The sequence below is a fragment of the Carettochelys insculpta genome, chromosome 8 (genome assembly GCF_033958435.1).
Source record: "Carettochelys insculpta isolate YL-2023 chromosome 8, ASM3395843v1, whole genome shotgun sequence".
NCBI classification, from domain to species: Eukaryota; Metazoa; Chordata; order Testudines; family Carettochelyidae; genus Carettochelys; species Carettochelys insculpta.
The window spans coordinates 13,716,664-13,741,117 of NC_134144.1; the positions used below are offsets into that span (position 1 = coordinate 13,716,664).

The 24,454-nt window shown below is 41.5% G+C and overlaps 1 protein-coding gene across 6 annotated transcripts in view; it reads left to right on the top strand.

Moving 5' to 3' along the window:
- Positions 1–24,454, top strand: part of HYCC2 (hyccin PI4KA lipid kinase complex subunit 2) — an 83,785-nt gene that overhangs the window by 15,742 nt on the left and 43,589 nt on the right. For 4 of the 6 annotated variants that reach the window (XM_075000634.1, XM_075000631.1, XM_075000636.1 and 1 more), the window contains exons 2-3: positions 22,395–22,465; positions 23,807–23,908. In XM_075000634.1, the coding sequence (XP_074856735.1) occupies positions 22,415–22,465; positions 23,807–23,908 (153 nt within the window). In that variant the 5' untranslated portion in view covers positions 22,395–22,414. Of the gene's footprint in view, positions 1–12,396; positions 12,497–22,394; positions 22,466–23,806; positions 23,909–24,454 lie in introns of all 6 variants that reach the window. The other 2 variants (XM_075000633.1, XM_075000632.1) reach the window with 1 other exon arrangement.

The following is a 24,454-nucleotide window of genomic DNA, read 5'->3' on the forward strand; positions in this document are numbered from 1 at the left end:
TACTAATCCACACAGAAGATGACAACTTGTTATTGCTAGCAGTTACCCTCTTACTTCAATGACAGAGGTCTGTATTGTAGATCTCAAAGTTCAGCTTTCTGGTGACTCCTGTAGGGGATCAACATGACCACCATTTTGTAATATTTCTTTTTCAGTTTGCTTTTTTAAAAACCTAGAAGATTACATTAAAAATTAAATAGCCTCATTAACTGTGTAACTCTAGTTCATTCCCTGAACACATGCTATCCTATGAACAAAATGGTATGCATGTACTCTCATAACTGAAGGCTATAACATAGTGCCTGGGCAACCCTAAATGTGACATTTTCTTACCTTTTGAGTTTTTGGCTTTATGACCTTAATATTCTACATAGGCTTGTAGTATATGTGGTGTTTTTGGCCTGTTGTGGTGGAAATAGAATTGAATCTGAAATACCCTGAATCCAACATTTACTTTTAAGGAGGTGTAAGAAAAGCTATGGAAACAGTTAGCTGTCCTACTTAGCCTCTACTCTTTGAAGAGAAACTGCTTTCAACTAGCAGATTGATAGAATTAGATGGAGCGATTCCATTCACTTCCAGCGCTCAATAGATAACAGTAGAGGAAACTTCAGCTGGCGTTTATGGAGATTACTCAGGCAGACCTAGAGGGACAAGTAATTTAAGTTGATAAGTACCTGACCTAAATTTCAATGTAGATGGATTGCTGTTGATAGCAGATTTTTGCAGCTGGAAATGTGTGTTGATGTTGAAATGGTCTAAAACTGATGGAGTACTTCGTTTTTGAATATGACTCATTTCTGTGGTATAACAGACATGGATTTGGATCAAGAGGGAGATGGTAAAGGTGAAAAAGAAGAAGCTGTTTAAAATTCAGAATTCATAGTTCTAGGAAATATCTGTTCCTGCATAAATTTCTCTTTTCTGCAGCATTGGTCATTATTTTCCTTCTCACTATGCACTCTGTTTGCTCTGGTTTACTCATTCTTTTATAAATCTGTACCTTATTCTTTTGTTATCTGTTCCCTTTTACCTCTGCTTTTTTCTGTGGTCTTTGTGTTGAAGGGTCCACATTTATTGTTTTGTTTAGTCAGTTTTGCTGTTTAGTTTGTGACATTTCATTCTATACTTAACTCGTATTATTTCATAGGCAGAAACTGCATAGCTCAGGTTTGGTTAAGAACAAATTTATTACACTACAAAACATTCAAGAGGCTATTTGTAGGGAAGCTTTTGCAATTTGGTAAGTGTGTTGGCACAAAAGTGGGTGTTGTAGATATAGTTTCAGGTTGGATTATCCTCATACATGAAATGATTTATGGGACATTGTGTCCTATCTGTGTTTTAGCATCGGAAGGGTTATTGCATAGGGAGTTGGTGTGAGAGGGGGAGAGAGAGTGAAATTGTGTTCAGCGTAGGATGGGTTATCACACAAGAGCTGATGAGAGAGAAATGTTTCAGATTTCGTGTAGGATGACTACATGATGTTTCTAAGGAAACTGGTACTGGCAGCATATATGAGGTGAGCGAATATCTGCTTTTAAGATTTTTTAAACATGCACACACAGTTTGTGTTGTTCTAATGGAATAATGTTTCATATGCTGTCTTGTGTGTTGCTATACTAAAGGTTGTTCTTTATTTATAGTACTGTTTTCAGAGTCTCTTCAATAGAACATAACAGTGTATCTTTTTCAAATCCAGAGCTGTTTCAAAGAGAGTGTTTCGATTTTTTTCCCCCTCTGAGCACCTTAAAATTACTGTTTTTTTTTTTTTGTTCTTTGTGTAAACTGTTTAGGAATGGGAGTTCTGTTGCAAATTGAGCAAATTGTTTTCTGTTTTACCCAAGTACTTTGGCCCCTGGGGCAGTCTGGCCCAGCTTCTCTGATAAGGCTCCGTGGTTTCTGCAGCTCTTCATTGCAAACTGGAAATTCTGCAAAAGCCTCACATAATCTTAAAATGAAGGTTTTGTTGATTTTTAAATAGGAAAATGCATGTTATCATTCATATTGAATTTTGGAATTATTTTGTTTTGTAGTTTCCCTTAAATTTTATATTTTCATTATTCTACTTTAATTTCATATCCCCAAATATAATTTCATTGTAGTATCAAAACAAAAAGCAGTCAAGTAGCACTTTAAAGACTAGCAGAATAGTTTATTAGGTGAGCTTTTGTGGGACAGACCCACTTCTCCAGACCATAGCCAGACCAGAACAGACTCAATATTTAAGGCGCACAGAGAACCAAAAACAGTAAGCAAGGATTTGTCCTCCTTGCTTACTGTTTTTGGTTCTCTGTGCCTTAAATATTGAGTCTGTTCTGGTCTGGCTATGGTCTGGAGAAGTGGGTCTGTCCCACAAAAGCTCACCTAATAAACTATTTTGCTAGTCTTTAAAGTGCTACTTGACTGCTTTTTGTTTCGATAGTGTATAGACTAGCACAGCTTCCTCTCTGTTACTGTTCATTGTAGTAGTTCAAGAAAGATGGAGAACTTGCAGCTGAGCCTTGTGACACCCAAGAAAGAAAAGGAGTTGGTTTGGGTTTTTAATGTTCAGAATGAGGTAAATGAGCTTTATCTCCTCTTTCCCTCACCTTTTTGGGCAGGGTTGGAATTGATTTGACTCTTTTGGCCAAGGATTGAACTCACTGGTTGACAGCCGAGCTGAAATCAGTGAGAGTCTTTTCATTGACTTCTGTTGAGCCAGGCTTTCATCCATACTTTTCCCATTCCATTAGTTCTTGACGCTAACCAGTTGTTCTTGGTGTTAAAACAATATTCTGTAACATGGTTATATACTTCTTCCCTGTCCTCATGGACAAGGAGTAACTATTTTATATCATGTTTTATTAAACAGAGTTTGCAGACCAGTGTGTTTTTAACATTTATGTTGTTGTAGATGGGGGTCTTATTGGACAGAGCTTGTGGGGTCTAGGGCAGGGGTGAGCAAACTTTTTATGTCAGGCCCCACTTTTTCTCTCTGCAATTAGCAGAGCCCCCCAGCCTGTGTAACGTAATCCGAACTGATGGAAATTTTAGTTATGTTCATATGAAAGCAAACAACAAACCTTTTGGCACATGTACAAAAATAAGTCTGCAGAATGTAAAAACTTGATCAATCGGAATATAAAAATGAAAATACGACATAAAAACAGTAACACATTTCAACATTTTTAATGAGATGGATGAGCCTGAAACCCAGCAGCTGATCTTGCTGTGTCCTCCTTATGAAATTTTATGCCCCCAATTTTGCTCACCCCTGGTTTAGAGATCAGCTATAAAGTCCTTCAGCAGTTAAGTTTATTTTATGAAACATACTTCTATTATGTATCTGTTTAGTGTTTGCCTCAACACTTGTTCAAAAGTCTGAAATAAGCCACCATTTAAATAATCAATTTTAATCAACTTCTCTATTTGTGCTTCAGTTATTTTGTGAAGTACGGTGCATTTTCTTCAGTTGAAATAATAATTAAAACATGTTGATTTGCACTATAGACAGCCTGTAACAAACAGCTCCTTGCCAAACTTCTGGCTTAGCTTTTTTTCAGTTGAATTGGACATTCCTGGTTTTAGGTTGCTTGCAATTACATCTGGAGAGTTCCTAGTGCAAAACTAGGAGTCTAAACGCCACTTTGTGGATGATGAACTCAAGTAACAGTCTAAGTTGGAATTGTTGTCTTATCTATGAGACTTAATTAGGATGACTGGAAGTCTCAAGAGTCAGTAATTAGAGAAGGCATTTAGAAGTGGCTAAGGTAGGAATAACTAAGTTCTGCAATCTGGTGATACTTCTTGAATACATGGGAAATGAATTTGGATTTTGTGGGCAGGTGTCAACATTGTACAATCATTGCCATTATTGCTGGCTGCCATGTTGCCTGTCTCAGCATAGTGGCCAGGCCGGAGTGAATAAGATGTTAATCATTTTCCTGAAGAGCACTTTTTTTGTGGTCATCTTTGGATAGCGTTTTTACAGTATTCCCTGAAATCCTGGTTAGATTGTTTTTTTAAGTGGCGGAGAGGATTGTGTTTTACTGAAGTATTAATGGCAAGGGTACTATATAGAGTTAGCTATCAGAATATGGTAAATCTGTACAGTCAGGGTAAGCACATCAAACATGGTAATTATTTCAAATTACTTTATTATGGATCCACAATATCCTGTTTGTATGTTTAAAATAAGTTAATCTTTGTTTTGGGGAACATGTTGCGGAACATTACATGGACTCCTTTGAGACTTGAGCAGCTACTACATTCAACTCAAACATTTCTGTCTCTACATTTTTAGTGTTAGACTATTTTACTTAGTGCTTTAAAAAAATGGGCACAGATTATTTTGGCATAAGTATTTTAATAATAAAATTCCACACAACAGTATATTTCTTTTGGTATTTTTAGAGTTGTTTTTACCTTCATTGATTGTTTTTAAAATGTGTGAGCCTCAGTGTTGCTCTTGAATGCTTTTGTAGTGTTTTTAATGTTTGTTGTAAATCTGCAATGCTTATTTGCAAAGGGATAGCTCTCCTGAACTAATGACAATGTACTGAGGAATCGGGATGAGCGGCGGATGGATTGAGAAAGCTGGAAAATATTTTGCAGCAGCCAGGGTGAAACATTTTGAATTGCAAAGTAGAAAATGTCTAGCTCATATCGTGCTTCAGTGGGGTAATTCTTTGCCGGGGTGTGTTTGTACGTTTTCAAAATTGATGCAGTGGGGCTCAGTAAATAGCTTGGGAAGAGGTTACAGGCAGGCAAAGGAAAGGCCTCATTTTTGTCGGTTGCAGGTATGAATGTGTGTTCCCAAATTATACGGGGAGGGAAGAGCTGGGACTGCCGTTCTGTGACTGTATCAGAGAAGGAGTGACTGAGATGATATTAATATAGTGTGAAAGTAGGGGAGTAAGGCTTCTGGGGTGTAAGGCAATGTAATGGAGTTGCCAGACAGCCATGGAGAAGTGGGCTAGGTTGTGGGACTTCTCTCAGTCCCCGCTCCCTTGGGATCTTTAGGAGAGTCTGTGTTCAGCCTATCAGCCTCTTTCTCTCTTTCTCTCTGTCTCCCTCTCTCTCTCTCTCCAGCCTGTCGTCCTTTCATCTCTGCTTTTTGTGGGGGGTGGGGGAGGGTGTTGGATTGTACTCTTGGAGTTGGGACAGTGACGTAGAATCCCCTGCCTTGCACTTCAGGGGTGCTAGGTTGGATCCCACAATCTGCTTTGTAGACTGTTTATCTTTCTCTCTAGACTGTATTCCTTTACTGTCCTGTTACGGCATTAAAGGTCCCCTTTTGTAGCTAGAAAATACCAGGTAACATGGAGTGATGTACAGAGGTGGATTGAAATAATTGGGGAGGTTTTAAATGAAAGACCAAAACTGGTCTTTTTGTTATCCACGGATGTTTGACAACTGTGCATGGTTAGGATGTTGGTGGGGGGTGAATCAAAATAGATTCAGAAAAATGTACTCATAAGGATTCCAACCCTTCAGGATTAAGGTAATGTCTCACAGAAGTATGGAAAGCAATACTGGAGATTTTAATAGGACACTTCAAGAAAAAATATCATGTTGCTGGGCAGGAAGGAAATCTAGAATAGCTTCAACCTCAGTTGGCAATCCTATGTGTTCAATTATTGTGAGTAAGGACAGTAGCAGCAGTTACATTAGACTGATGTAACAGGTCCTTTTTGCATAAGTAGGTTTGGCGAAGAGGGATTTTTTCTAAAGCTTTGACTATGTAGTATGCTAAACTGGAAAATGTGTCAATGCACCCCTCCCCAAGACAGCTGGGTAATAACTTCTACTTACTAGAATGTAAATCTTTTTAAAAATAGTTGTTTATCACTTTCTAGTATCTCAGAATGTGAATGGCTTGTATTTTGAATTGAGAATAACAACTTTTTCTGGAAGTAAGAATAACATTTCACTATGACTATTGTCTAATTTATACGTATCCAGTATTAAATATAATAGTATGTATTTTATTATGCACAATCCGTGGATTTTCTTCTTTCTTATGGTGTAAAAATACTGTATCGTTTCCTCTCGTAAAGTTAAAATTTGTATGTAACTGTCATAAAATTTATTTTATGAGGGATTCATAGTTAATTTTATAATCCAATTATCTTATTCTGGTCTATGATATGAAATGGAGAAGGTGAATGTTACCATTTTACATTCAAGATTTCTGTTTTAATCCTTGGCATGTACAAAACACCTTGTAAATTCTGTGTACAATATATGTGTAGGACAGCTAATAATAACATGCAACACTTCACTCACTGGTGAATGTAGCCAGCTGTGGGGTGGGATACATCAGCTGTCTGACAGTCCACAACATTATTACATAAAGATGACTAGATGAGTACCAGAGAAAAAGAGAACCAGAGTGTGTGTTTGTAAAATAATATAATTCAAGACCCTAATTAATACCACTTTGTAAGCTGTAGAAAGAAATCTTTGAACCTGTTAATAATACTTGATAGTCTTGACATTTTAAAAAATGTTCATAAAATGCAAGCCATTGTCGCATTGGAATAATAGTTCATATTTTATCTTTTATTTGATAGGTGAGGTGCCAGGTGAGCGTACAAACAGGATATTTTATCAATCTTTGTCCTATATAGTGGTTTTATGTAGACTCATATCCACCGTTGGCCTTATAACATACAAGCTGTTAAATAACCCTGTAAGTGTCAAAAACAAGCAACTATAATGACATACTCAGAGTAGTACAGAGGGTCCCTGTTATAACTCCAGGTTACATTCATAAATAATGCAATTTATAGCTAAATGACTTATAAAGGAGAATTAATACCATAAGGAATAAAAACAAGAAGTCCTGTGGCACCTTGTAGACTAACATATTTTGGAGCATAAGCTTTCATGGGCAAAGACCCTCTTCGTCGGAAGCAATAGCATAATAAGGAATAACGTAGTTAGCTTGAGGTACGTTCCCAACACATACAGTTCATGCGTGTGTGTATATACATATAATTACTTATAACCCATAAAAACAATAAACAGAAATAGATAAGACAAGTATGTTAGTTTTACCTTGTAAATGGATTTGATGGGCTTGATGGTGGACGTAGGGATACTGAAACAGTACCCCTGCTTGATGAGAGTTATGTGGATGCAGGGAGATGAGGCAGGAGAGTCACCTGCCACCATCTCTTCATCACCCAAGATGTCGATTTCTTCATCCTCCTGATGCCTAAAGGCTGTGAAGTAACTTTTGATCCTGTTTCTTCCATGTCTTGAATGCCTAAAGGTCCAGCTTCTTCTGCGATTGATTTGTTTGGATTTCTGTGCTTTCCTAAAGAAAGACTCTAATGTTGTCTGCTTGCCATCATGAATTGTAGCATCCAAAATCTCTCAGTAGCAGGACAAGCTGTCATTTAGGAGGTGTACAACCTTGGAAGAGTGATCAGTCAGACGATCATGAGTCTCGATTTTGTTGATTTAATCAGCAAGGTTAAACATATGGCAAAGAGACTTCACTGTAAGTCCTTTATCTTCCTCCTTCATTGTTTCTTCTTCTTTGTCTTTGTCCTGGCTTTCCTCTTCAAATGCTTGCTTATTTAGCTCTCCCAGGTCTTCATTTACTTAGAGGCTCTGAAGAAGAAGCAAGAACTTCAGTCAGATCCTCTTTGTTGACACTGTCAAACACTGTCCTCGCTGGCATCACCAATTCCTTTCAAATTGTTGTCTCATCAAAACCAACAAAATCATTTGCTGCTTCTGGGCAGAGTTTTTCCCTCATGCTGTTCGTGCATTGAACACTTATTTCATGCCATGCTGCACCAGTGTGCATTACTACATCTGTTATGTTAAGTGTTCCCGAATTCCTGCATGGTTAGTTTTCCTTCATTGTCTGTATCCTACATGAGTCTCCTGAGTGTCCTACATAGATAACAGGCTTTAAAGTTAGTGATCACACCTTGATCTATTGGTTGGATCAGTGATATAGTGCGTGGTGGTAAGAACTCAACTTTAATGTTGGGGCATAATGATTCATCATCTAAGTCATGTGCAGCAGCAGCAGCAGCATCTACAACAAGAAGAGGTTTTTTTTAATTTCTGGAGCAAAATAATCCGTGAACCATTCATGGAATATTTGCTTTGTTATCCAGGCCTTTCTCTGTGACTTCCATACGACAGGGAGACTTGACGTAATTTTTCATGGCACAAGAGTTCTCACTACGATAAATGAGTAGTGGTTTAAATGTCTTGTCTCCCTTGGCATTGCCAGTGAGCAAGTGTGACATGCAGTCTTGAAGCCTGGCTCACTTTTTTCTTTAACAGAAGTGTGGGTTAGTTTTGGCATTCGTTTCCAATAAAGCCCCATCTCCTCAACATTAAAGACTTGTCGTGGAGTGTATCCTCCTTCCTGGGTGATCTCTCTCAACTTGTCTTTGTACACTTCGGTTTGTTCCATGTCGGCAGTCACTGCTTCACCTAGCATTCTAATGTTCTTGAACCCTTAGCGTGACTGGAAATGGTGAAACCATGGCTAGCATTAAATGTTTCTTCTTTGGAAGTGCCTCCCTTCCCCTGCTTCTCTTCCTCCTTCAGGAATTTGAATAACCTCATTGCCTTCTCCTAAATGGCACTGAGATTTATTGGCGTAATCTTTGTATGCAATTCATCCAATCATGGTGCCAATATTGTCTCCATCACCTTGCTTCTTGGCCAAGTGATCTTTACAAAAGAATGCTGTGTCAGATGTTTAGCCTTATCCATTATATCACCAGCATTCTTGGCGATGGTATGAACCGTTGTCGGAGGTAGGCCAAGATGGCGAGTGATGTTAGCAGCCCATTCACCATTTCTGATGCCCTTTCTCACATCTGTTTTCACAGTGAGACTCACACTGATATGTTGCCTGTTGCGCATATCACTGAACTTTGCACCAACACTTGATTTCTCAGTCATGGTTAAAGGATTGCACAAATATATTAAGTATGTGCACTCGCAATGTGTTCACTTGAAAACTTACAGACAATGAGGAGGGCGATGCAAAAGATTGTGGTGTGACGTCATGGCATATTACACCGTCTTCCGCCTGGCTACCACAAAACTTGCCTGCCTATGTTGCTGGCTTTTGATCCCTTGGAAAATGACTTGTGTGTGGATCTGTGTGATGTATAATGAATTTAGCTTCCTTAATTAATTGATGATGTATGTGCAAAATGACTTTTGAGGCAACTTAACAGGGGGATCCCCTGTATGTTACTGTGGAAGTTTTATTCAGTAGATGGGTAGATCATGCAGTAGAAAAGATTAAAAAAGCAATTAGTCTATAAAAATATTCTGTAAATCCATTTCTATTTTTTCTTTCCTGAAGGTCTAATTTTATGTAACCTACCTTTTAGATCCATTGTGTGAAACATGAATGTGGATTTTTATTCAAAGCTAACCTCTTTGGGGAAGAATTAAGTAGAGACCTGAGCCAGTAAGCCAGCAGCTTAAATGAGAACATAAAATAATTTATGCTCTTCATTATTATTTCATAATTATCTTATTTTCTGACTTCTAATGTTTCAGGAATGTTAGGAAAATTATTTCTCATTTTTACTAGTAACACTTGCTGGTTCTCTCACTCTTCTAAAAATACCAAAAAACCCCAGAACAAAACAAGGATCCTCTGCAAACTCCAGTCTCCAGACATGAATGATCATAGGAAACTCTAGACCTTCTATTTAAAAGGTCTGTGGTTTTGGTATATGTTTTACGAAAAACGGACACGATGCTGTTTAAATGTCATCAGTTTTAAACTAAAATTGAAAATTCAGTCTGTTGCTTGACAAAAGTATAGTCATTATACGTTGGGTTCCTTTTCTGATAACGTTTTAAACACATACAGAGCAAGATTGCATTTGTTTGATGTTTCTTGTAATACAGTTATTTTGCAGAGAGCAAGACATTGCTTGTAATCTTTACATCTGTCTTAAGTACTCAAGAGAGAGTTTTATAAGCTGCCAGGAGGAGGTACTTAATAAACAATGAACTCAGTCTTTATGGTGTGGATATGTTGTTTCTGCTGGGTGTGCGTAGGCCAAAGATTATGTGCACACACTTTGGGTGCCACAGTATGCTCTTTGTTAGAAATGTACAGCTGCAGTGTTCTGTTGACTAGTCTGTGGCTGCATAACTTAACTCCTGACCACTGGCTGGCCAGTAGATTTCTGAAATAAATGAATGAATGTGCCAGCCTTCTCCATTTTGGTCCTTCTGCATTAGGAACATTAGAACCTTTAGTAAATTCATCTGAAGCTTTTGAACAGCTATCTTTCAACTCTTGGGATGTTTTCTTAGTATAGCAGGTTCCTTTAGGTTTAAGGATAAACTCTTACTTGGAGAGAGTAACTTCTTGTTCACACCATTCTTAATTTATGTCACTACACCCTCCCATTCACTTTCACTGCACCTCCACTATACATCTAACAGTAGTAACAGGTTTTGATATGTGTTGTTGTTGATTGTTTCAATGGAAGTCAGCTTTCTTTGTGTTCTTACTGCAGCTTTATTGGGATTTTTCAGGGCTAGTGGGCAAGGAGCCCTTGTTACTTAAAATGTACAGCAACATTATAAAATATACCTTTTGTCTTTCTGCTGAAATCCTGCCATAACTTCATATACACTTCATAATGATCGTTTGAGACTCCAGGTTGTATGTCCTTAAACCGCCATTCTCTGATCTGGCAACATCCTTTGTCCAGCAGGACCAGGGCTGTTCCGGAACCAAAGAGATGGGCTGCGAGCTGCTGCTCATGTCCTCAGGCTTTCCTGGAGGCTGGAGCTGTCCCTGGCAGCCCCAAGCTGCACAGGCAGGAGCCCGTGTCCCCAGGCAGTCCCACAGGGCCAGAGCTGCATCCCAGGCAGCCCAGGACTTCAGTTGGAGCTGGCTTCCCCTGGAAGTTCCACAGAGCTAAGGCTGGGGCTGGGAGCAGCTGCATGGGACTGGGCTGGAGCTGGCTTCTTCTGGTACCCAGGTGGGGCTAGAGATGCATACCTGGCAGCCCTGTTGGGCCGGAGCTGGATCTGGAGCCAGTGTCCCCCAGCAGCAGCTAGGCCAGGGTGCCCGCACAGCACCGGATAGATGAGCAGCCCGGCTGGGGCAGTGGGTGGATAGGTGGATGGGAGGGGAAGGATGGTCAGCTCTGGTGGCCCGCAAGGGGCCAAGAAAAACTATTTGTGCTTGTTTTTAATTAAATAACATTTGTTTATTTTAAATTACGAATTGAATTTTTTGTTGGATGATGGTAAGAGGCGGGGAGACATGAGGGTTTCTCAAAAATTAAATGGGGGTGTGATGCCAAAAAGTCTGAAAACTACTTCCCTAGCTAATGGCCCCTACATTATGTTGGCAAGTATACTGACTTTTGTCCACAGTGGAGATTTATCTTCGGTGATTGTGAAACTTTTAACATAGTAGTGAATATACATCAGAACAAAATGCTTGTGATGGGACGAAGGAATACTTTGTAGCTATGCTGCTCTTAGGGATTGGATCTTTTGATTTTTATGTGCTGAAGTTTCAGGGTATTTGTTGTTCTTACTGTTGCAGAAACGTTAATTTCCTTTTAACAAGAGTGTTTTCTGGGTAACTTTTATATGAATTGTTTATGACATTTCATTTTTAGAATTCTATGTTTGTTTTATATTGCTGCCACTCACTGCAGCATCTGAACACTTAGGCTACGTCTACACTAGCCAAAAACTTCAAAATTACCATGTACAAATGGCCATTTTGAAGTTTACTAATGAAGCGCTGAAATACATATTCAGTGCCTCATTAGCATGCGGGCAGCCGCGGCACTTTGAAATTGACGTGGCTTGCCACTGCGCAGCTCATCCAGACCGGGCTCCTTTTCGAAAGGACCCCAGCTACTTCGAAGTCCCCTTATTCCTATGAGCAGATGGGAATAAGGAGACTTCGAAGTAGGCGGGGTCCTTTCGAAAAGGAACCCCATCTGGATGAGCCGCGTCAATTTCGAAGTGCTGCGGCCGCCCACATGCTAATGAGGTGCTGAATATGTATTTCAGTGCTTCGTAAGTAAACTTCGAAATGGCCATTTGCATGGCCATTTTGAAGTTTTTGGCTAGTGTAGCTGTGGCCTTACTGTGTGAAATCTGGTCAAGTCCCTAATAAATTTCACACAATCTCTGGTTCTCTTCCTTTTTTAAGGTCAAGCACTTCTTGCAGTGGTTTGTTTGTTACAAATTTTTATTTCATTTTTTGGGGGGAGTGGATGTGTAGATTACAGAACACTTTTTAGCTGGTAACTTCAATAGGTCTATAATGCAGAAAAGTTAAGTGAATTCAGTAGTATGTGCTTTACCAAAGCCCACTTTTTGTCTGTGTTCTGATTATCTCTGATTTTCTATTTCCATCTTTTACAGAACTGAGAAATATTTTAAAGCTTGACAAATGCATTCCACACTGGAAAACTGCTGCATTCCTCTTCCTCCTCCTTTAGAGAACTGACTTATTGCAAGAGAGGTAAAGTTGGACATGACGTGCTGTAGCCAATCTTTAGAACAATCATGACAAGCAGAGCCGTGACTTTTTATTAACTTCTCCTCCAGTGTTTCATGTGATATCTTTAAATAAACATATTCAGGTGTCATGTAAATTATGACCCCCTAATTATAGGGATGTTGCAGTTTAATTGGTTAATTTTAATGGGTGCGGCTTACTGGTCACAGTTAGCCAGTACATCTGGAGCCCCCTCAGGGCTGCTATGGGGAGGGGTGCTACAGCCTTACTGGAGTAGTCCCTGCCACAGCACCCCTGGAGGGGAGGGGTGAGGCGGGTAGGTAGGCTGCTACAGTGCAGCTGGACTGGAGTGGCCCCCTCCCTGCTATGGACAGGGGCCACCGTGGATGGGGATTGCTTCAGCCTGGCTAGAGCACTCCAGCCCCATGGCATGCCCTGGTTCACCACAGATGGGAGCTGCTCTGGCTGGACTGGAGCACCCTGCCTGCAGCATGGCCAGGTCCTTACAGATGGGGGCTGCTTGGGCTGTGTTGGAGCGCCTCCACCTGCAGCAGCACAGTGGGCAGGGACGCTTCAGATAGACTGGAGCAGCCCTGTTGTCTGGCGTTCTGTGAGTGGAGGCACTCCAGCCTGGCTGGTCAGACCCTTTCCATGACAGGAGGGCCTCTCCAGCTGCTCCTCCCCACCTCATTTAATTGGTTAATGGGTTAAACCTAGCACTTAACCAGTTCAACAATTAAATGGAATTTTACATCCCTAGCTAATTACCAGCAGCCAAAATTCTACTTATGAATGACGTTGTCTGATATTTTTGCTTACAGTTTAGTTACTTTCCGTTATTGGAGTATTAAATGCAGCAAGCAGTGCTACTGAAATGACGCACTAGATCGGGTATTTCTTAAATTCAAGTAAATCTGCTATTGTTATGGTTACTACCACTATTTAAGTACTACATGCTTAAGAAACACTTAAGTTAGATCCTTGCAGTGATGAGCTTGTATTCTCAGGGCATGAGCATACAACTACTTAGTGCCCAGTGCAGTGGTTACTGCCACGAATAATTCCATTCAGACAAGCAAAATCCAAAAGATTTATGTCTTCACCTTCTCAAAATAATCAATTTTACAATCTTTATTTCTACTTAAATATCTTCTATTTATCAAACTCTCTGTTCTCCTGATAACTTAAAATCTTCCAACAAAAAATGCAGAATAGAAGGAAGGTTATGGATTCAAAGATTTATTTTGTAAAACTAGAGCGGAGACCATTAGAATGATATAGTCTGACCTCATGAATAATTCTGAGCATAGAAATCATTTAAATATTTGCTAAAAACAAATAGAAAAAGATATCATATAACGTTTTCAATCCTGCACCTACCTGCAGGTGTTTTCTTTCCTAATTCTTGATATTTTTGTTTAGAATACTCTCCTTTTGCTGTGTGAGATCTTGCAAATTCTTGTGCATGCGACTAATGTTGTGTGTATGAGTAGTTCCACTGACATCAGTGAGGCTACTCATGTATAAAGTTAAATGCGTGCATAAGGGTTTGCAGGAGTAAAGCCAAACATATTTTTTCCTTTTTCTCTGTTTAATTTCCCTTTTCCTGAAATTTTCTATATATATGGTTTTGTTTCCTGCAGAATGGCTAAATCATGGGTGTCCAACCTTTTGGCCCGCCTGGGCCGCATTGAGTGAAGAGGAATTGTCTTGGGCCACATATAAAATATATGATATAGTTAATGTATATAAATCACATAATTACGTTAAAAGTTTATGATCTTGTGGGGCCGCATTATTAGCCGTCCAGGGCTGCATGCGGCCCGTGGGCTGCCGGTTGGATGCGCCTGGGCTAAATGTTTCAGAAAAGAGCTTGTAATTCAAAGGAGGTAGATGATATCTGTGTGAATTCCAAAACTGGCAACTGCTGTAGGTTTTGACAAAAGTCAAGTTAAATCCCCTCACTCCCCAACAACTTCTGGTTATTTTGCATTGTGTTTCATCTTCTCTTTCGCTTTGGGAACACTTTTGCGGGTGACCAAAACATCCTTTAAAGTACAGATCCTTCAAAGTCTGGGTTTCTCATTTCCTTAAAGCAAGACTTTTTTTTTTGGCTCTAGAGAGGTTTTCAAGTCCTGTCAAAGGCACAATACTGATGTAGCTGCTATCAGTGCATCTAATTTCATTTAGACATCTTACATGTCAGCACTTCTAAAGCATCAATTGCTCCATGACCAGATGTTTAACCCTCTTTCCACAGTAAGATTTAAAATTTTCATGTCTATTGTGCTGTACAAGTTTGCTGCACTAATAGAGAGAGTGGGGAAAATGACACAACTCATCTTTATCCATGTTGTATACAATTACCACAAGAAAAGGTGCTTAATGTAGCAAAGACTTGGTTTTCATCTGTTTTCTTTGCTTACCTTAACTATTTGCACCTTCTTAGAATACACAGTATCCCTCCAGATGCACCATGTGGTCCCTGTCCCTGCCCCCAAAAAATCTTTATTGTTCTGATGCCATCCCAGCACATGTTTTATTGCCTTCCTTCTGGCTGCAGAGACAGGGATGGGACAATATGCAGAGTTCATAAGCATAAGTGCCAGAAACAGAGAGCCGTTCTCTTTTTCTCTCGCCTCCCCCTCCCCCCACCACCTTTTTTAAGGTTTAACACCTTGCTGGGAGGAAGTGTGACCTGGCTACCAGCAAGTGAAGCAGCTGGATGGGGTGGAAGTGTCTCCCTCAAGGGTTGGTCTGGTGCAGCTGGGGAGCACTTGAGAGGGGAAGAGGAGGGTTAGCTGTTTGTCTTGTATTACTGACCCCATTTCCCTGTGGAAACTCTATCAGTATATTTTCCCCCCACCCACATGACAGCTCTGCGTGTGGAATGTTATTCCTTGCTATTCCCAGGGGATCAGGAACTTATTTTGGGGTCTGTGTGGTAATGTGAATGGATGTGGTTCCGGCCATTTTTGTGCCTTTGCCCCATCTACCCACCTTATAGCAAAATATGACAAGCAGAGTAAGATTTTGTTTTATATCCTAGAGCAACCTGCAAACCATAACCGGAGTTTCACCCCGTCTCACTTTCTAGTCTCTTTCTCAGGGCACATCTGTGCTTACTGGAAGATTGATCTTGGTGATGAGTCTTCTGGAGTTCAGTTTAGCGTGCAACACTAAATTGAACCATCAGGGCTCCACCCTTGAGCCTGATACTCACAAACTGATTACAGATACGTCTACTCCAGCTGTGCAGTTCATGTAGCTGGAGTTGCATATCTTAAATCAGTTTTTCATCATAGTGCAGACGTGGCCTCAGAGACACTTTAGGCTTTTCCATATCCCAGACGTGGAGTTAAAGCTCCATCTGATCTGGCATCTGCAGCGTAATGGCTCTGCAACTTCACATAGGGTCTGAAGCCTGAGCTATGGAAAGAGGTGTGTAATTCTGCACACTGCCACGGTTGTTACTGAACTGAATATGCAGGGCTGAATTTTAAGTTTCTGACTTTGGATGCAAAGGCCACCCGTGGATTTTTCTGAAGAAGAAGAAACCAAATTTGACTGGAATTGTGAACTCATGTTCCAGATTACAATGCCACTTACTCAGATTGGGTTCCCACCCTTCATTTCTGCAGTCCTACCAGCACCACTGCTACATTGTCTGACAGGCTGGCTACAGAAATGTACATGTTGCCTTACTCCCTGGCCAAGGTAGGAATATCTTAATTTGGGAAAGAAAAGGTCTCATAATAGGAAGGCTACTTGAATGATACCGAGTTCCTTGTGCTGTTCATTAGGAGAGAGGTGAGTTTCCTGTGGCTATGAAAAGTCTGTTAAATGTGTCTGGGTATCTAAAGCAGAGGGGGACAAACTGTGGTCTGTGGGCCACATCCAGCCCACCAGACCCTTCTCTCTGGCCCTTAAGCTCCCACCTGGAGAGGCTAGTCCCCACCCTTCCTCTCGTGTCTGCCCTCGCCGTTGGCTTCAGCTCCCGGATGGTGCCCTTGTCTTGCTGCGAGGCCCGATGCTCTGGTGGAATGGCTGCAGGTCCCATTGGCTGGTTCTGGATAGTGTGGACAGGGAGAAGGGGTCGTGCAGGGGGAGTGGTTAGGAAGGGGTGTGGGGGTTGGATAGGAGGCAGGGGGACCTGAGGAGGTGGTCAGGGGAAGGAGAGCTGGGGGGTTGGGGAGGAGGATTGTATGGGGTGGTATCTAGACTCATGGGGCAGCACTCAGGGATGGCAGAATGGGAAGGGTTGGATGGGGCAGGGGTCCCAGAAAACTGGTCATGATAGGTGGAGAAGTGGAGGTTGGATAAATAGGGATGGACAGTTTCAGGGGGAAAGAGCTGGGGGCGGGGGGTTGGCTAGAGGGTGGGAGCTGGGCCACGCCGGTCTGTTTGGTGAGGCGCAGCCTCTGCTAGCCTTCCCTGGCCAGCCGTCCATAAAATTTCTGAACCGCAGTGTGTCCCTCAGGCCAAAAGGCTTGCCTAATCCTGACCTAAAGGCTCTAGTCTCTTTATACTTAGTATTTAAGACTTCCTAATTTCAGGATAAGATATTGTGTTAAATCTCTTTACTGGGAACCATAAACAAAAGAATTAAGAAAGGAAAAGCTACTTAACATAGTGATGGGCATAAGCCTTATTAAAATATTTGTGTGTTAGTAATGCATCTGGCCAGAGATAAATGTATTGTAGTCAGTGCTCAGACCTATAACAATTAACCTATTTATTTAGGAGCAGTATGAATGTCTTTTAAAAGAATAAATATAATCTCACTAACTTCATCCTCGAGCAATGTTCAGCATCAATGCAACTTCAGACAACTGTGTTCTATATACGTACTTCAGTGTGTCTGCTTGTTCAAGAATTCCTCGTAATCATAAGAGCTCGCAAAATGCAGTATGCAGCTTCCTCTTACCCTAACTTGAAGCAAAATCAGGGTTTAGTTGTGCCTGGAAAACAGGAGTGCCAGAAATGGGACTGTTGTCTGTGACATGGAAAGAGGGGGGCAGTCCCCAGAGCCTGGCACCCTGCCCAAACAGCCTGTAGGCTGTGGAAAGCAGCTGAGGAGGGCAGGCTCTGGACCCAGACCACCCGCAGGTCACAGGGAGTGGGAGGCCAGCCCCCAGAGTCTTGCACCCCTCTACGCCTCTAGCCTGTGGAGGAGGGAGCATCCCCCAGAACCTTGCCACCTGTAGGCTGTGATGGGGGTACTGGAGTGGGTCAACCCCCAGAGCCTTGCACTACTTCCCCACTGCCATCCCCAGGACAGCCTGCAGGCTGCTGAGGTGGCCATTGGAGGGTGGGGCCACCCCTGAAATCTGCCCTCCAACAGGCTGCAGCCTGCGTGGGAAGCAGCCCCCGAACCTCACCACTTCCTCAACAGCAGCAGCCCCTCAGTGTCTCTCCCCGCCAATAGCTTGCATGGAGAGAGCTGCAGGCCTAGGGGTAGCACCCAAAGCCTTGCCACGGCCTCTGCCCGCTGACAGCCTGCATGCTGTAGGGGCTGCTGGAGGTCAGGTCCAGCTCCCAGAGTGCCCCTCCCAAACAGTCTACATGATGAATGGGGCCACTGCAGGCAAGGGGTAGTACCCCAGGTGCCCCTGTTCTGTCCAGCTACCAGGATGGGTGACACCTGGAGGTGAGGGCCAACTGCAGAACGCCACCCCCCAAAGGGCTGCAGGATGGGGGCAGTTGGAGGCCTGGGCTGGCCCACAGAGCTCCAGCTTCCACTCAGCAAATACGTGGTCCCCCACCACCCTCTCCCTGGGAGGAGATGCTGTCCAGGGAGTGCAGCCCCAGCCCCTCAGGAGGAGCTGTTGGCTGGGAAGTGCCACCCCAGCCTCTGGGAGTAGCTGCTGCTAGAGCAGCACCACCCTCACAGTCATGGGCAATCCTGGTAAGTGTCCCCGCCCCCCTGCCCTGAGTCCTAAACCACCTTCCTGCTGTGACTTCTGCATCCCTGTCCTCACCCTCCTTACACCTCCCAGCCCTCTGCCTTAAGCCACCCACTTCGTGGCTTTCCTCATCCCGAACCCTTTCTCCAGCCTTCATTTGCCTTCGTTTTCAAAAAATACAATATTGAACTGAAGTGTGTATATCTTTGATTTATTTATAGTAAGCTCTGTCTTAACTGGCATTCTGTCATCCAGAACTCTCCAATAACCAGCAGTGAAGACCAAGTAAATTTTGTTACATTTTCCATAAGCAGAGTACAAGGAAAGTAAATACAAATAAGTACAGCAAATACAGTATAAGTTTACAATGTACAATGGTACTATAGTTGGTAAATAAAGTACTCTGCTTACATTTTTGTTTCTTAATCTCTAATCTTGTTGTTCTTTAGTGTTAATGCATTGCTAGGTTTTCTATTATTCAGAATATTTGAATATCCTGTGACTTCCCAGTCCCAGGGTTGCTGGATATGAAAGAGTTTACTGTTTTTAAAAAAAAAAAAAAAAAAAAAAAAAAACAACTTAAAGACCCAAGCAGTGCTGGATACATCTGCTAGCAATAAATAAATGTAACCATTTTTTCTGTAGTCTTCGTACACAAAAAAAAAAAAAAAAGGTTCCTTTCCTTCACTATTACAACACTGAGATTATACTTGATGTAACGTACATTTAACCAAGCTTTTTTTCCAAATTGTATGACTGCAATGCTTGTTGTAGGGAAGTTAATGCACAGGGTGCTGGTGAGCAGGTCTGCTCTGTCCCAGCTGAAGTGCCACAGCCTGTGGCACGCTCATGAGCAGCCGAGCTGCAGCGGACAGGGTGCTCTTGCCCCACAGGAGTAGCTCTTACCTGGAGGATGGGGACTGCTCCAATTCAACTGTTCCTTCCCTGACTCTGCTAAATGTGATCCAGGTCGTCTTCCACTTATCTTGCCTATCCTGATATTAGTAGCCACGAGCGTTAAAATTCTATCTTCCTATATCAGCCCCCCCCGTCCCAACAAGAGTGCCAATGAGCCAGTTGCCCTGGGGCCTGGTTATTCAAAGGGGCCAGCGGCTCCTGGCCGCTGCTGATGCTACTGTGGAAGAGCCCCAGGCCCTTCAAATCACTGCTGGAGCATGGTGCCAGGCGCTCCACATGGCTCTGTGGGCTGGGTGCTGCCACCCCTTGCTCTGGGTCCATGGAAGCCTCTCTTCTACACTGTAGATCAGACATGCTTTTTTGATAAAGGAATTGAGGATGTTCTCCATTTTGCACAGGGAACGGTTTAAAGGATTAATTAATTAACTGTGGTGTATTGGAGGGGAGCTGTGTATTGTGAGAGAAGAATTTTTCCTTTGTAATGATTCGTTTGTGCTTGATGTTTTGTTAGAATATAAGCACCTATCCTCCATAGCTGATTTTCTCACTTGGTACTCCTAAAGGCTATGCTGTATTTTTCAGATTTTCCTTTGGGTTCTCAAAGATGTATGAAGATTCTTTGTGGGGGAGGTTGGAGCAGAAGGAGTTTTATCGCATGTAGTAACATTGGTTTTGAGGCCTTTGTCCTGCCTTAAAACTGGTGATTTATCCATAAGGCAAATTTAAACTTCATTTTTTATGCTTCCTTACTGATAACAGAAATCATCTGATGAACAATTTTTGTAATAACAGTCTTGCCTGGGTCATTTGTAGAAATTGAACCCAGGACATCTGGTTCTAAAAGCATTTGATTGTACAGCTTCTGCAAACCGTTAGGGCCAATAGAAAAGCCACCGAGCAGGAGCTCAGCAAGAGGAGGAAAGGAAAACTGTTTAGCAGACAGCGTGGTGCTAATATGGTCAAGTCAAGCATTTTTAAAAAAATCACCTGTTTTGTGCAATTCTAAACTGGACTGCCAAGACCTCTCAAGAGATTATACATACAGCTGTTTTGGAAAATCTTATGGCTGTCTTTACCTTTGACTGCCTGCCTGCATCTAAATGTGCTTTTATACTTAAACAAGTGAGGTTTGCAAAAGGTTTGTTAGTCATGATTTTTTTGTTCATCCTTGTTTTGATGATGATTTCCCTTTGAAGCTACGATGGCATGAGCAATATGCTTCTAGTAGGTTATGATTTATTCGGAAATCCACTCATCATTTGGGATTTTTTCCAGCAAGATCTCCCATAATACATCGAAAAAGCACTTCTAAAATACATGCCAGTTCATCTGAACTTGAATGTGGTATTATGGTTTATTTTTATTCAGATTCTCTTAGGAAGACTACAAACTATTATTATATAGCTTTACAGAAATACAGTTGTGCCTTGGGCTTTTTGATGGCCATATTGGCTTATAGCTATTTTCTTGTATTTCTAAGACACTTCTTTTCTTGTGGTGATGGATTGTTCCTCAATTTTGTGTTCTGTGAGATTCTATATTACTATCTGCTATGAAAATTTTCAAGACCCTTCCCTATCATGGAAACATAGAAGATTAGGGTTGGAAGAGACCTCAGCAGGTCATTTAGTTCAGTCCCCTCCTCAAAGCTTGTCCAACCCCAATTGAATTATCCCAGTCAGGGCTGTGTCAAGCTGGACCGTGAAAACCTGTAAAGGTGGGGAGTTCTCTGCTTCCCTAGGTAACCCATTGCAGTGCTTCACCATCTTCCTAGTGAAATAATATTTTCTGACATCCAACCTAAATGCCCCCCTTGGCAAATTGTGATCCAATCTTCTGTTTTTCTTTTGTTTAGCATCAGCACTTGTCTTCCTGTGGAATAAAGGAAATTAATGATGGTTTTGGTTTTGACTGCAAGACTGGGGGGGCAGTGTGTTACATTTAACAGATCACAACCATTTCTAAATGTAACAATAGCTTAGTGAAAGTACTTAGCGTAACCCTGATTAAATTTGTGTGCTGAGGCTTTTATATAAAGAAAGCAATGACAGAAATTAGAGATGGAAAGAATGTACTAGGTCATCATGTCCAGCCTTCTGCCAGTGAAGGACGGGTCTTGGTGTTTATGAAATGTGTTTATTCAATTCATCTTCTGTCCTGTTAATCATTGTATTTGTGTAATTTAAAGTTCATATAAGGTATTTGTTCAATTTTGGGACCTTTGAAAAAGGAACCCATTTAATGTGAATATTTAGATGTTTAAATACCTCAGAAATTCACAGTGTATAGCTAAACCCTACATTAATTTAAGAAAACAGCTGCAACTTTAATAGTATGCTTAAATAGAGACAGCTAATAAGACGAGAATGTGTATTTCAAAACCATTTGCAACTAACGGACATCATAAAACAACAGTCTTGGGTTGAGACCTGTTTTTGTCTAAACTTAAGATGCTACAGTAAAACTGTTACATAATTTAAAAAAGTAATAATTAGTAATTGTGTGGTTTTAAATAAACCTAATAGTGCTTTGTATGTTTTAATTTCTGAAAAATGCAACTTACTGTTAAAATTGATCTTCAGAATTGCAGCTTGCAGATAAACTTCACAATTCCCCCAGAACAGGTTTAAGAAATAAAATACATCCCCCTGTGATATTATTATGAAAACTGTGCTTGTTTTGTGCCATGTCATTACAACTTGTCTTGTGGTTTTGTTCCATGATGATTCTTCAGTTGTTCCACTTGCCTTTTCTTTGTACTATATTTGGTCAGAGCACAGAGATGGATGGTGTGTGTGTGTCTTACATAACATGCAGTTTGGCCTGAAGCCCTGAGTCCTCTCTGACCTGCTGAAATGCTCTAGCTTTATGTGTAGGAGGGCCAAGAGAACAGTTTTAAAAAAAAACTTCAGAAAATGTGATGGATTTTCAGCAATACAGAATCTGGCAATGTTTGTTATAAAATCAGACCATCAGATACTGGAACAGTCTTCTCCTTTAGAACAGGGTTTTACAGAATTATGCTTCTTTGCTAGATGTGCTCTCTCTTCAGTTTCTCTTCTTCTCTCACCTTTTAGGAAGGAGGAGCTGTAAGAAGATGCTGGGATCGGAACGTGGTGTGGTGGAAGAATGGCTATCAGAATTCAAGGTGAGCTGAGGGAGGTACATGACGATTTCAGCATTGTTTAATGGCACATAATTTTACAGATGCTAAAGATTAAATATTTCAAACAGTGGTGGGCAACTTGTGGACTGCAAGCTGCATGTAGTCCATTGGGGCTCTTCCTGCAGCCCACAGACCCCTGGGCTGCCCCCTCTTTCACATGCTTCTTGTGCACCGGAATACCTGACTTGGCGGTGTTCCAGTTCTGGGAGGGAGGCGGAGGAATGGGGATACAGCACAAATCAGGGGATCTGTGCGCTTCGAAAGTGGTGGGAGAGAGGGATAGAACAAGGAAATACAGGTCTCTGGTGAATGAGAGGCACATGGGAACGTGGAGCTGACAGTTCATGGGGCTGCAGGTGGGCTCCCAGCTGCTGCAGTCTACTCAGTATTTATGGTTGCCCATCACTGATTTCAAGTGTAAAAGTTTATTTTGATTTTTAATCTTTTGTGTTTGTTCAACTGCACAATGCATAGATGCCTATATTTAATATAGGTATTAATTGATATAAAAGTACAAGTTGTGTACATTTATTATTTAGTGTAGCACGTAGAGCATGCTGTGCAGATCTCACTTTAAAGCACATCGCACTGCAAATCAGGCTGATAGAATTTAAAGGGAAACTTTCAGCTTGTTCATAACATTTAAAAGCATATTTAAATCTGAGGCTAAGTGGAGCGTTTCCGCAATTTAAACTCCAGTGGAAATAGTTTTTAAACAAATATACCTTACTTTATTGAACAGACGAACTCTACACTAAGGGCATAAAAGTATTTTGACTTCATCCAAACTTAAGCTTCTTTCATTGAGTTGAGAAATATCAAATTAACGAGCACATAGAGACAAGTAAATTGGATTTTTTTTTTCATTTTTAATAATCTGGGGCGTTAGGTTTAATAAAGTTTATATCAAGTTTGGAAAAGTTGCTTGTTGAACAGGGAAAGAGGAGAGGGTCTTGAGACTAGACTGAGTCTGTGGCAAAGAATTTTAATATTATGTGGCCTAGAGCTGTACAGAGATCTAGTCCTGAAAGTTGGTGAATGTCATAATAACTTGTGTGAGCTGAATATTCATAGCATTCAGTATCATGCAAGATTGAGCCCCAGCAGTATAAGGTTTTTGGATAGCTTGCTTTCATGAATTGTTACTGAAAGGACTAAAGTCCACCTTTACTAGTGTAGTATGTTCTGAATTTGTCTTGACTGCAGCTCAGGGATTGTTACTGCTGCATTTAATGTTACTAAACCAGACCAAACATGTTCATAGGTGTCATCAGTACATGAACTACTCATTAAAGTAACTACTGTCTGTATCTCTCTTTTTAGGCATTACCTGAAAATCAAATCCCCACTTACGCATCAACGTTGCATCGGAAAAAATCACTAGTGCCAGCTCTTTATAAGGTTATTCAGGACCCAAATAATGAGGTAGGAGACTTCTAAAGAAGTTGTAGTGGGCCAGGACTCCCTTGTGACTGTTACCTGATGTGCCAAGACCTTGCTGAGTCTGCATTCTCTGGCAGCCTTTAAACCTGTCCTCTTGAGTCCAACTCTCCAGCCTGCTTCAGCCAAAATACAGGGACAGGGTCACACCCCTAAGGCTGCAGACACTCACTGTAAGCAGTGCCCTGTGCGATCTTTTCCCAGGACACTGAGATCTTTTCCCAGCACTCAAGCAGAGAGCCCCTCTAGGAGCTGAACCCTACATAAATCTGTCTTGTGCCGCTCAGTGCGGACCATGCTGCCAGGCAGCACCATGTCCTGGATTGCACGTGGTGAGGGCTCCAAGGGTGGGAAAGAGTTTTGGTGCTTTCTGCCACCTAGGGGACCTCTTCAGCTGGCTCTGCGCTCACCCACCCTACACCTTCCCACTCTAAATATATATTCTGGGGCTTGCTGCCACTAGGGGGGAACTCTTCCCTGGCAGCTAAGATTTCCAGGGGCAGAGGAAAATTTCGACTGGCTCTGCTGCCA